At 37.2% G+C, this 14,486-nt stretch overlaps 1 protein-coding gene across 5 annotated transcripts in view; it reads right to left on the bottom strand.

Annotated features, from left to right (window-relative positions):
- Positions 1-14,486, bottom strand: part of COG3 (component of oligomeric golgi complex 3) — a 31,629-nt gene that overhangs the window by 11,321 nt on the left and 5,822 nt on the right. For all 5 annotated transcript variants that reach the window (XR_008435730.1, XM_053970498.1, XM_053970497.1 and 2 more), the window contains 10 exons: positions 14,190-14,315; positions 11,883-11,963; positions 11,619-11,662; positions 11,286-11,412; positions 10,300-10,391; positions 7,725-7,864; positions 6,331-6,491; positions 4,098-4,203; positions 2,113-2,237; positions 427-516 (listed from right to left, as the gene is read on the bottom strand). Coding sequence is in view for 4 of the 5 variants with exons in the window: in XM_053970498.1 (XP_053826473.1) it covers positions 427-516; positions 2,113-2,237; positions 4,098-4,203; positions 6,331-6,491; positions 7,725-7,864; positions 10,300-10,391; positions 11,286-11,412; positions 11,619-11,662; positions 11,883-11,963; positions 14,190-14,315 (1,092 nt within the window). In the remaining variant the exon portion in view is untranslated. The remainder of the gene's footprint in view (positions 1-426; positions 517-2,112; positions 2,238-4,097; positions 4,204-6,330; positions 6,492-7,724; positions 7,865-10,299; positions 10,392-11,285; positions 11,413-11,618; positions 11,663-11,882; positions 11,964-14,189; positions 14,316-14,486) is intronic.

Below are 14,486 nucleotides of genomic sequence, written 5' to 3' on the forward strand. Positions count from 1 at the left end.
TCTGAGCGGAGAATACTTAAAACTTCTTCCCAGTGAACATAAATTAGAAAGATTTTTAAAAATTCAAACAATGGAGGCAGAGAAAAAGAGAAAAGAGTAACAGGCAGTAAAAATAAATACAAAGTCCTCTAGCTGAAATTTCCCTTTAGGCATCACTTCACTGAATTCCCATGAGTTAGAGCAGCCTGTAAACACGACTGCTGCAATCTGTATTCCACCTTTTCAGACAGAATACCATGTGAATCATTATTTTTGCCCTGCAATACATTAACCATAACTAAGAACTGGCAAATCCATCCAGTCTCTGGGGGCAGAGGAACATGCTTTGACTAAGATTTTAACAGAATTCTGAACCACTGCTTCATGACTTTAGATATACAAGGGGCTGGGGGCTGTGAAAAACATACCCAAAGCACAGATTCTGACCTTGTTTTTGCTTATGGAATCAGCAGCTCCCAGCAGCGACTGGATGCAGGCAGATAAGGCCTCTTGTGATAATCCCTGAAACACTGCCCTCTGCAGGAAAGAGGAAAAGGAAAAAAAACACCAACAAAAGCATTAGCAAAGCTAAGTCAGAATTTTAAGAGTTGCACGATGTGCTTACCATCTTATGTGTTTACCAGCTTATAAACGATGTGTTTACAGCTTATAAAACTGCAGATTAACTAGCTACAAGCACGTTGGCTAAGTGCAGTGACAGAGGATGGAGCATTCACATACAAAAGCTTGCTACAACCACTGAGGTTGGATGCAGGTACCCACACGAGCCTCCCCAGCTAACCCTGCAGCTCTGAACTGGCACCTGGGTAGTGACATGGTCAGTGACACCTCACACATTCAGAGCCAACAGCATGAATGGTGTGTACTGGGTAACCTGACCAGACACTTCTTCCTGTGTCAGGGCAACTACCTGTGCTACATCTGCAGCAGACATGGGATCATTCGAGTGAGCTAACCTCAGGCAGACTCAAATTACCTCACATTTGTGACAGCTTAGTAAACAAACATGACAGCTTCCATGGCCCAGGGGACACGGTGCAAGTGCTTAAGTGGCAGCAATATGATCCTATGGCTGAGCCAGCCACAGGAACACAGGCTGCTCCCACCAGCACTGCAACAGAGCCCTGACTGCCCCACACTTGCCAGCACCACTTCACTCATGTATTCCCTATCTACAGGGTACAGGCAAGGGGTTCTGCTACAGTGTCTCAGGGGAAAGCTAAATTAACCTCTGTGCAGACACACTGTAAACAATGCAGAAATCACCTCATTTACAAAGGTCTAGCTGAAAACAAGGGCAAATAGTCATCTATTTTAGTGGGATTGATATTTTAAGCAATAAAGCATTAGTATTTTCTGGCTTCTTTTTTAGCACTAGCATCTTGGCAGGAGTTTCATGTAACACCCATCAAAGATATTTTGAAATCCATTACATGTGTCTAATAAAGATACAACACATGCAGAAAAGCAAAAATGCTTGCATTAGTTTCCTCAGAGACTTATCAGCCTTGTATGCTGATAACAGATTCTAATGTGAAAGTCTTACAATATGTGTTAAGTAAACATTGCTTTTGTTTCTGCTAGACATGAAGCTTTCTGCTGTCTTAAACTTTGGAAATGTGTTCCTATATTTTGGAACATAAAGAGATGTGCCACCAAAAAAAATTCAAAACATTTTCAAAATGTAGAAGCAGTACAGTCACCATTTTTAAGACCAGAGACATCACACAAACACATTCATCCAGTAATTTCAGCAATAGAATCATTCCTGGTAATTGAACCAGAACTTTCTATTTTTTCTTGTGCTATTCACTCCTCAGCTTTGGTGAGAGCAGTATCTTGAACATCAGACACTAAATTATTTCTGTAACAGCAAAAGCAATAGATGTACAAACCAGTGCTATTTTTCTAATTCTACAAATATAAAACTGTCTTGGAAATGATGACCTAAATTTGTCAGTTCACTTGTTTTACATAAAGATAGCAGCAGAAAGATCAAGAGGTTAGAGGCCAGTAATTGTCCATTCCTAGTTTGTATTAAAATATTAGGCATGGTGCTCTACACACTTTATAACTTCAACTTAAAAATTAGATAAAGAAATTTTTGCATACATCTATACATCTGTACAGTTTGGAGAGACACACTAGAGTCCTTCTGACAGTAGGATACCACATTCCATGCAGATCTGCAGGTGAAATCGTGCTCTGATGCCTGGGATTAAGGGATTCAGCTGAACCTGTTTAAAAGCAAAATACACACATGAAAAGCTTGCCCGTCTGTCCTTCCAAACAAAGGAGACTGTAATATCGATTGTAATATAAAATTCCATTTTATACTCTCTACACAGATATATGACATTTTCTTTTACCCAAACAGGTTAATTTTTTCTTTCCCTTCTGAACAGGTCAGTACTAGATTTCTGATAGGAATGGAGCACAAGCCTGTGAAAGACATGAATTTGCTTTCAGGGGTAACCCAGCTCAACCTTTTTGAATAAGTTAGTGTTACAGGCATGTCTCCTATGAAACACACCCCCCACTCAGCTAAACAGCTGAAGTCATCAGTTACTGAAAAACAAATCGCACAGGAGAAAAGAGGAAAAATAAATAGTTAGAGATCATGGACTTACAGGAAATGCTTAGGGGAAAAAAAAAAAAGAAAAAAACATTCTATTTCTTCACTCTTTCCTTTCTGCTGGGGATAATCCTACATGGATTTAACAGCTGCAAAAAATATAGGTTTAAACATAATTTATGAACTGTAAAAATAACAGCAAAACCAATTTTGTCATGAGGTTATTGTAAACATAAAAAAGTGCTCCTCCTGGGTAACCTTCACAGTAACACAGTATGCTCAAAATGGATTTTCTCAACACCTGACAGACAGAAGTCTGTTTTAATTTTGTCCTTAAACCAAGCTGCAAAACAGCTGAGTCAATAGCATTAGAACTCTGATTTCAAATACCAACCATTAAAAAAAAGTAAAATTTTTGTAGTTTCACCTGCTAGTGGAAAATGCACTTGTGTTTATGGGATCAGTGAAGAAATCATCTGAAATAATCCAGTAATATCTTTCTACCTTTTGCAACTATAAATTTATTGTCACAGTAATTAGAAAGTCTGTAAAATCTTATATCAGTTGGAGGTTCCTAGGCCATTTATTAGTCACTTCAGCTACTCCTGCAGGTCCTGAAATGGGAGAGAGGCACCTCTGAAGGACAAATAATCCAAATTATCTCAAACACATATCTTCAAATTATACCATATAGGTTCCTTCCATCTCCTAAGTGCAGGTGAGATTTACAAGACTTGCAAATTCCATACACCAGGGGTGAAGTACAATGAACTCCATTCTCAATGGGATTTGTGGAGTCCAGCTAGAAACACCTCTACAGACTTTCCAAGCCAAAAGCAAGAAACTACCATGTATCAAAAGGAATACAAGAAGTGATAAAGAGCTGAGAAAGATGCTGCTGGGAAAATAATAACACTTTACCATTCTGAACAATGATAAAATAAAAAGAGAAATTCTTAATGGATTTTTGATAGTAATTTAAAAATTTCTAACATTCAAATGACTGGCATCAGAACAGCCACATTTTATGAAATTTTATTCCAGTTTTCTGTAATTTACAGACACATAGGTCACATGTTTAAAATGTCAAGAAGTAAATTCTGAATTATTTTAAATACCTATAATTTAAGAGACATGCCTGACACACCTTTCCCATCTTAGTACAGCTAACAAACAAAAGCATCCTCAAGTACACATCTTGATGGCATGGATGCTTTTCAGTGGAGATTACAAAAGCTCAGGTTTATACAAAGTACAATAGATGCTGTTGGTTGCAAAAGTAGTTGCTTCATATAATGGACTGCACTCGAAGCACAAAGAAAATAACAAGATTAGGCTGTTTCTCATACAAAATACAAAATAAAACTTCGAGACAAAGTTCACCTCTAAAAATTGTTTATGAATTTGTCTAGGAAAATAACCCTTTAAGATACATGTAAGTTTCTCACAGATGGTTCAAGTAAATGCTTCACATTCCATGAGCTTTATGCATTAATTTGACAACATGAGATGTATTTCATACCAGATTTAACTAAGCTGCAGGACTCAGGATCTTCTAGCCGGACATCTGAAAATGAAACTTCAGATGGCAGCTTCTTCTGTTCCTCTTTCAAACTCTGTGCAATTTGCTGCAAAGAAAGATACACAAAAATATTTTAATATCACATAACACTGCTTTGGTTACAACAGATAAAAGCATGCTGAATTGCAAAAGAAATCAGCTACACTCAGCTTCCAGTGTTTCAAAGACATTTAGAAGAAATAGGCAGATGTTTCCAAAACAGTGGCAGAAATACTGCAATATGATAAAGATTCACAAATACATATCTGTGTAAAGCACTGTTCTTTCCATTTTGCCTGTTTTACTGATGTCTCAATAAAGACCTATAAAGTCATCTAAAAAGAAAAGTTCAAAATAGGATAACCCAGTTCAACACTTGGATTTTAAACAGATAATTTTTGATGGCTTTATTTCCATAAATGACATGTGCAGATGGCCCAAAAGTACTCTCTAGTTTATTCCCTGTGAGAGTTCAACCAAAAGCCTTCCCCTAACATTACTCAACATTTCCACACTTCAACCTTTTCCAGTACTTAGTCAGCTTCAAAGCAACAAGAGGCAGAAAGAATAGGCAAAGAACTGCATTAATATTTGAGCAGAATAGCACAAGAAACATTTCTGCCCTGTGCTTTTAACATTTTAATAATTTATTTACTAAGACAGAAGGTCTCTCTAAATAGCAAGGTTTTGAGGTTTAAAAGCAATCAAGTAGCAAAATGAATCTCAAACCAGGCAAAAACTGAAGTCTTATGAGGACATATGAAGAGAAGCATAATTTGTCAATTTGGAATGAACTTTCTCTTCTTTAACTGAAAGGCCATAGGACCTTTGATTGAAAATAAGGCATCATACAGACCAAAGAGCAGAATCACTTGCATAAAGATGCTCATTAGTCTTTAAACTTTCAGTACAAAGAGCATGTACTCAACAGACTCACTAGCTTCAGGGTTTAAAATCCTGTGGATATCCCACAAAATTGCCGAAGTACAAACTGTAGCACAACAAAAGCTTTACATGTGTATAAAGACAATATCATAGCAACACGAGTTCACTACTGGTAATTTTCTCACAGTGTTTTGTCTGTTTGCAGGCAAGAATTGAGCCCAGTAAGGTACAGTCACACAATGTTAATGTCTTTCAGCCCACAGCAAAATACGTATATTTTAGGTAGGTAGGTAGAGAGAAGAGAGAGATAAGACAGACACACAGATAGATAGATAGCTTCTGTATTTTTTATAAATAATGTTCTGATTCTGAAGTCAAACAGCAGCTTCTCTACCAACTGGTCAGCTGGAACTAAGTCCTACAATTTTCTAAGCAACACCAGCTATTCTGGCAGCTAAGTGGAAAGCAGGATGCAGCAATAAAATGTGGATGTTGCCAATCCATGCTGGAAAGGCCATTCTCAGCCACCTCAGTCCTTTGACAGCTTGGGCCTCCCGTTATAAAGTGAATGGCAATAGTTATTTGGAGGGGGATCTTTACTATGCTTTACTGCTTCCATGTAGTCTTCACACAGTCACAGCTTGTCCTAGTCAAAAACTCATGAAAGGTTTCTCATTTATTTCTGTGAGTTGTTTCATTCTGAAACTTCCAACAATATAGTATTAACCTCTTAAAGTAAGTAGAATTAGATTGACCCATTTCAACAGGAACATTGACTCAAAGGGCTTGGAATAACTAAAAAAATTGCTAATACTGATAAGAACTTGAAAAGGGCTTCTGGAAGCCATTGCTAACATGTTTAATTATCTAAAGCAAGTCTCCTCTCATACTGCCTGAGCACATGGGACACACATGCCTACCAAAAGCTAGTTGACCAGTAATTCTTAAAAAATACTTGCAGCTAACTGTGACTGTCTAAAGCATCTCTTCAAGCTCTTCTTCTAGCTCAACTAGAAAACACATTGGGTAATACCTATTACTTAAATAGGTAATGTAAATAAAAATTCAGAAGCTTCAAGTTTTGATAAAACTGTTAACTGTGAGAACTATTGCCATTGTCACTAAGTTTGACATAAAACGTAGACATCTAGTTTAGGGTTATAATTTAATCAGCAGGTGTCAATTGAAAAATGCCAGTAATACTAAATACACTTAAGAACAGGAAAACCCAAGCTGCAAAGCACCATAGTGCACAACTGCATATGTTGCATGTACAAAACCAAGGACAATGAAAAAGCTGAGGCTGTACCTCCATCATTTCCAGCTTGTCAGGATAGGCGAGGTCGCCCGGCGCAGGCTTGTAGCCGGTGATGTCAGTCTGAATGTAAATGTGTGTCCTATAGACAAGGCGCTCTTGTACATCTTCCAACATCTGCTTGACACCAGCTGCAAATGCACCCAGTTGTTCAGCTGACAAAGGTAAGAAAAGGCACAAACTTGTTAATGACAAAACAAGCTTATAGAAACTCAAGTTTGAAGTATCACATATAGGATCATAAAAACCTGCTTTGCTGCAGATGGAGTCAGGCTATTTTTGGAACAGCAACATGCAGACAAATTTGTGACAAACAAGGAATTTACTGAATTCCATGCTGCAGTTGCTTTGGCTCCCCAGATTTTCATTAGGCTATGAAAATGCAACCTCACACTGATGACATCAGTTGCCTTGTTAGGATTAAGTGTTTTAATTATTTCAGACTGGGGTAAATTAAGTGTAATTTTGTTGGGAACAACAAAGCAAGGTGGCTTTGGTTCTATCACAGCCAATACCTGTGGTGTGACTGTTGGGAGTTAAAAACAGATGAACCAAAGCAGCTCACATCAAACTTAAGAATTATTGTATCAGCCCAAAATTAAGTAGTAGTAAGACAACTCTTATGATAAGCCAAAAGATTAAGTCAGCAAGTTTTTGCTCATTCCCAACAGTGTTACAATCATACTTCCACGAAAGTGAAAAATTCTTCATGATTATTGGCACAACTTCAGTGACAAAGAGCTACACTGGGTGATATACCAGCTACCAAGGATGATTTCTGTTTATTGCCGGGTGCAATAAAAACTGTGAAAGGATTCCATTATGCACTGGTCATACTATGAAATGAGACACCAGGTGTGCGCACTTCTATGAGACTTTGAGCTCTGCATACTCACACAACTCCAAAATCTACACTGCTACTTAACTCCTCTGCCAAAGTTACAATTTCTAATCTGGGAAACATGACTTTAAGTAGAATTGAAAAAAAATCAGTTTGCATTCCTTTATCATCATTATGCAGAAAGCTCTACATGGATGATGCATTAGCAGGGCCAAGTAAAGCAGTTTGTTAATTTGAAAAGTTAATTTAAATCAACCCTGGTGCACGCATATGCACTGGGTGGATGCTTGCTAGCATTTGTACTATCTAGAGGAAACATGACTAACATCAGTACATTACTTAAAATGATGCTATGCACAGACCCAAATATACAGACCTTTGCTGTAACAGAAAAAGCATAATTAATTTTACACAAACATGTCAAATATGAGGTTAGGTTAGGATCCACTAAAAAGAAATAAGATTCTGAAAATACTGACTATGCAACTAAATAATTTTATCCGTTAAGAAGATTCTTAAAAACAATAATCTTCAATCTATGAGTTACCATTGTTCTGTACATGATCCTCAAGCATCTCATTTTTGAGAATCCCACAGAGCTCAGAAAGTGTCTCTAAATGAATAACATGGATGATCATTGGCCTCAGGACATCATACAATGAAAGACACAACTTCTCCAAGAGTTCACTATGAAGAAAAAATAAAACAAAGCAAAATACTTTCAGGATCCCCCAAAAGCAAAAGAAAACTTTATCATAAACATAGATTATTTTGTGGCAAAGATTTTTGAAAGGAAGGTGAGAAAACAAGTGTCAAAGAAGACGTCAGACAAGACTGTTTAAAACATAAACACACTATTTCCTAAAGTAAGAAAAGTTTTCCTTTTAAAAGATGTGGCATATCAACTGCTTAAAAATGGTGTTACAGTTTTTATTTAATTTTAAAATAAAATTTTAAAAACCCAAATAAACAAACAAAAAAATTATACAAACCAACCAACAACTCAACCTGTCACAAAGGGAAGATGCTGAAACCTGGTTTACTTGGCTTCTGTGTAAGAAAATGCTCCTGCTGAACTCAGAATCATAACCCAAATCTTCCCTTGAGAAAAGACTCATTTGATTCCAAGGACACAACACTGTATTAGAATCAGGAGCACACAAAGAGGGATGCAGGAGAAGAAGCTTGATAATGTTTTCTGTAATAGCTACCAACATCTCAGAGCACACTTTCCAATCTAACTGAAGTTACAATATCAATGCAGCGACACACCAGAAATCCCACTTCAATTTATTTTTTTCTTTCATGTTCAAAGTGATGCATATCTTGGTTAAGACAACAATAGCACTCAGTCTAGACATTTTTGCCCTTCTTAATGCTCCCTTCACTAATCACATATTAGGCACTAATGCTATTGCCAATAGCTGAAAATTCAAGTAATTTCCCAGTCTGAGTTGGAAATATAAACATCAAGAACATTGAAGTAATCACAGTGTGATAAAGATATTGAGTTTACTGCACAATTTGTTTTTTCTAATTCACAAAAATTGTCTGTCAATAGGACAATGACACTTCAGTTCCTCCGACAGGAAACAAAAATGCTCATGAAAGAATACTCAGAAGAAACATTTTGAATGCCTCTTCCTTTGCATCCTATAGCACTATAAGCAACTTGGTAAAACAGTAGCTCTCCATGTTAAAAGCAGAAACAAAAGAGAAAGTTTCACCAGCCTTATTATAAAATACAATACTCGTCTCAGATCTCTAGTCTTGGGCAGAATTTTGGTAAACTCTTATCTCTACATAGACACCTGGCTGTAGTATCTTATGAGCACCTTAGCACTGCAGAAAAGAAAATGAGGCTATGTATTATGCTAAGAGAAACCTAATAAAGCAGCTACTATTTGAAACATTTTTTTAAAACATTTTAATTAGATGTAGGCAAAAAAAAAAAGGGGGAAGAAAGTTCTTAGGAAATGAGGTAATTACATTCCATCAAAATTAAAATCAATCAGAAGTCTATTCTCATTCTTGGTGTGAATAGCACTAGTGACAAAATTTCTGGCTGAACATTTTACATTGATTTCAATTAGGGATGTTTAGTCCAGGATTTGGACTGAAATAGCTAAACTGACTCTTAAGCAAATTTATTTCAGTCACCTCAAATTCTAAGCATGCCTCACATGAGGCCACAATTCCTCAGAAAAGACAGGGCCTACTCTGGCACTGTGGTTTATCTCTAGTGAGGCTTTATGCAGTTTTGGTTTTCCTTTAGCTTTCAAGGATGGGGAGGGTAGCGGGCAGTCTTTTTTTCAAGTTACATACTTATTCAACTTAAGCTGCACTCAATTTAAGACATTGCAACACTCAAAAACAGTGTCTTAGTTATATTAATAGGAATACACTTTAGTTAGGAACTTCATAGCAAGGGAACATGACCCACCCAAATTTCAAAATCAAGTATCACTACTAAAATATACCAGAAAACTGGAGGAGGGGCATAACCTATTCAACTGCTTTACCACTACAGGTCTGTTGTAAAAACTTAACAATACAATGCAATTACTGTGTGAAGCAACAATGTGTCCCTCTTTCAGGTTTAGGCAGAGGAGACTGGGACACTATTCTCGTCAGGCATCCACTACCCTGCCTTCTGTTCAACCCAAATACAGGCAACATGCAAATATTCCTTGTCAGTAAGAGCAGCTCATTAAATCCTTCCAGAAAAATAGCTGGAGTTCATCAGCCTAATTTCAGACCGAAACCAATGAAAGCACTTGTGCAACAGGCTGTGTAAAACAGGCTGTACAAAAACAGCTGAGAGCTGTAGACTTCTACAGCTATTTTCAAAGAATCTGAGTATCTTTAACTCTTTCAGATTATCTACAGAGCATTTGCAAAGATTATTTATGGAGAATGGGACCTATCAGCTTTGCTTGAAGAAAGAAGAAAACACAAGAACATCAAATTCTGATGCTAGAAGTGATCGAGCTGCTTTTTTATCTTGCTAGCTCTTACCAAATCATTTGAACACAGCTCTGTTTCCCTTAAATTATTGTCTGCTACATCACAACACACTAAATACAACATCCAGTAAAACAAAACCAGCATCTACCACCTACTCCAGTTTTGGTGTTGGTTTTGTGAAGAACTCATTGTAAAGCTGGTGTTCATCCTGGCATACATGGACCATAAAGGCACAACCACTTCGTACCTGTATTCACAGAAATACAAATAGTTGATTATTAAATTATTTTCCTTGCATCAGTATCACAAGAGATATTAGAGGCATTATTACTATGTATTATATACTGTGTTGCGATTATTACAGCTATGATTAGACTGAAGGTTTTGTAAAATTCAAAAGCAATGAGATGAACTCTAAGACCATGGACTGAAAAGATATTACTAGCCAAATAAAAGCTCACTGTACAACTTCTGTCGCTTTTTTGTTTCTGAAATTTAAGTAACCACATTTTATGCTTCTTTTTTATCCTCCTCCCTCTGTGAGGTTTGTAACTGTGGCAAGCACATTTCTCTCTCTCTCAGGATTTTTCATTGAGGTGCACAGAGAGAAATGAAAGAGAAAACAATTTCTATTTCTGCTCCTTGTTTTCCTCTTGTGGAATGTGTTTGGAGAATTGTTTACCTAGAGTGAATGCTTGGTTGGATCATGGTGGATTGTTTGGCCCTGACAGCCAGTCAGATCCACCTGTGTCTGGACTCTCATGAGAGGGTCACAAGTTGTGAGTTAGATATGGTAGTTAGAGAAAGTAGCATGTAGTTTTTAGTATCCTCTTTTATATAGTATATTAATGTATTATAGCATAATTATAATGAAGAAATCATTCAGCCTTCTGAACTGGAGTTAGACATCATCATTCTTCCCATTGGGTTTGCCGACATCTACAACAGTAACAGGGAGGAGTTTTTACAGAAACAAAACATGTATGGCTTGAAAATATTAGTAGAATGTTAATGATTCAAACTCACAGAGAACAGTAACAATTCTGCAAGTAAATGTCTGAATTAAGTAAGTTCATCCTTCCTGGGGGAGAGAGGATTAAAACATAACAAAACCCTCACAACACATGACTACTTTACCTACCAGAGCACAATGATCTCTGTTATTCTGGCTGGTTAATTCTGTAACAGTGCTAGCGATACTTGGACCAAGCAAAAGCTCCCGCTGGTCGAGGTAACATTGATGGATTTCATTGAGAACTTGCTGATACCTAGCCAAGAAATTAAAACAGTAACTGCATCCTGAAGATCATTTTCTGGCACACATAAAATGCATTCTAATACCCTCTTTAGGTCTATGTAATTTCAGTTTTTAAAACTTTCTTTTAAACAAATAATGTGTTTAACAGTACCTAAACAAAAGTAAGTATTTTCAAAACTTAAAACTGTTGAAGATAAATTATGTTGACATACTCACTCTGGCATTTTTTCAGATCTTTGCTCTACTTGTTCAATAAGAGTCTACTCAAAAAAAAAAAAAAAATAAAAGAAAGAAGTATTATCAGTAAATTACTTTTTTGTAGTAATTGGAAAAGAGTTTGTAGTATTTTTCCACAGATACAATATGCAATCTTTCGACATTCACACTTGCACAATATGCAATCCCTGCATTCACCCTTCATATAAATTCAAGCCTCATTTTCATAACTTCCTTTTTAAAAGTCAGTTACCAGCTACTTACTCTGACTTTGGGAGCAGCTGCTCTGAATTTCACATAGAACAGCGTGAAGGCATTGTCAGAATTTGGCACAGCTGAAGGATCCTGAAAGAAGAGATGAGTAACTGGTTAAAAAGCAAAATACTATATTTGGCTTCTAGTATATAATGGCTAAGATAATTAGGCTCTAAAACAGGGTATTGGTTGTTTATGCTTAAGCTTCCAGTGAAATAGCTCTTTGCCACTTCCCACCAACAAAGGCGTGCTGGTTTCAGAATTTAAAGTCAGATGGAAGAACAAAACCCAACCCAAATGATTCATCCAACAGCCTCTACAGGAAAAGGAACATTTTCAGTAATTATGACACTCTCCATTAGAGACAAAAATTTTCTCTGGACCTGCCAGAGAAGGCAGATTGTTGGTCCTTAATATGTAGTACTAAAATGGAACGAATTTCCCTTTTATCTGCTGGTCCCAAGGCAGAGAAACTAAGTTTCAATTTGCATTCAAGCTCCAACCAGAATATCAAGTTTTGAGGCACCTCCCCCTACAGCTCCCCAGCCCAGCGGGGCAGACAGCTTGAACTTGGACAAATTCTAGCACTAACAAAGCAGAGCAGAGACCCAGTTTACACACCAAGCTTTCTTCCCCTTATCCCTACTGAAGTGAGAGAGAAGAGATGGTCCTCTTCAGAAACATGATGGGGACGGGAAAACTCCACCATCCTCACCTCCTATTTTCATCCCTGTGAGCAACCTCATCATCTTTCTTCAAACATACATCAAAACCTCCACTCACATGTGTGCATCACCAAAGAACATCCAGATCTCAGTCCCTTTCCAGTCCTGACAGTCTTGTTCTGTTACAACAGGAAAACTCAACACTTGATCACAACTAAAAAACACTGCTCCAGTACTGCACTTCTAGCAGGAGGAGTCATTTGATGTTTCAAAGTATACAAAATATCCACAAAACCCCCAGGCACATGGGAAGGAAAAGGTCATCCGACTCTTAAAAGAGGTATCCTTCCTGACTTAAAACTCCTAATTCAAACCCAGAAATTAGGTTATGCACTTCTTTCTGTAGACATGCTTATTATCAGAGATGTTCAGTTTTGTTAAATTCAGCTCAGTCAGGGCAATCCACTGGCATCAAACCAAGCTATGATACCTTTTTTTTTTTAATAAAACCTAGTTTTGTACCAAACACGAAAAACATTCAATGCCACTTAACCACGATCTTCAATCCACGAGTACCCTTTCACAAGTTCTCATGAACACTGCACAAAATTCCCTTCTTTTAGGTGTGCCAGTTCTCAATTCCATCATCTTTCAGTTTCACTGATTATCCCTCAAGACACCAAGTTTGCCTGTAACAGAACTGAGCACAAGGTACAAAACAATTATTTGGAGAAAGAATCAAAGTGCATAGGAAGAGACATTCCCCTCTCCCTTCTGCTCTGCCAGAATATTGCAGCATGAGACTATCAACATTTTAATGAGACCAAAAACCCTCCCTGCTCACATTTATGCCTATATCTCCCTGGAGTGAGGGGAAGTAAACACCTGGACTGGGTGTCTCTTCCTTGGGACATTAGCATCACTGCCAACATTTTAAACTGAAACAAAAAATACTGGCAAAACTAACAGGAACCTGGAACAGTTGTTATCTGCAGCTACACAAACCACTGAATAAATAAATGAATAAATAAATAAATAAATGAACATTTACATGACCAAGAGCACCCAAGAATACTTACTGGAATGTAATACTGAAATGATCACAGTATGAACTCAGAGCTGTGCTTTACAATTACCATCCTTTATAACACTCAGCTCCTCTATACTTTCTTCAAGTATTGCCTTCACTCTCTCTCTGTCTCCAAAGCTACCCACCTCCAAAACAAAACACCACAGTGCCTCTATTTATCTGTGTATCTCCCCCATTTGGCAACAGACCAACAGCCAGTTCAGAGCTCTAGGGCACACTCTGGTTCAGGAAAGCAACTGTCTGGCCATCTGGTGTCTCTAACACAGTCCTTCATCCATCCCCGGCCTTCACCAGCTTACTGCTCACCTACTTCAATTCACCGGCTTCACGTTCTTCAATTTCCATCATTTTTAATTACTACTTTTAAATCTTTTGGACCACCAGGTCTCTGTCATATTTGGCTGAGTATTGGACAACCTACACAAACACCACAGCACTGACCTATTTTCACAAAAAAACCTGCTGACGCATCCCACCTTCAAAAAAATAAAAAGAGAACTGTTTGATGTTATAATAGACAAGTCAGTACAGCTCCACTTCCCACTTACTGGTTCACCTTACCCTTTTCATTAACTGCGTTGTGAGGTTCTGTAGTGTATTCACAGTGTATGTCTTGATAAGGTGCATAGCTTTAGAAAGGCATTGTTTAAACTTTGTCAAATATACAGGATAGTCCTTAAAATTTGGCTGAAAGAAAAAAAAAATCCATTTTAAATAGAAATAGTAAGAGTAAAAAATTTATCAAAACTTAAAATACATAATTAGCTAGCTTGTACAAACTAAAAGCAGTATATTACAAAACTTAAGCAGAATAGTAAGTATATTCAATAAAAATTTCCCACGTTTATAGAGCACCAT

Source organism: Vidua macroura, chromosome 2, assembly GCF_024509145.1.
Source record: "Vidua macroura isolate BioBank_ID:100142 chromosome 2, ASM2450914v1, whole genome shotgun sequence".
In the NCBI taxonomy this organism is placed as follows: Eukaryota; Metazoa; Chordata; class Aves; order Passeriformes; family Viduidae; genus Vidua; species Vidua macroura.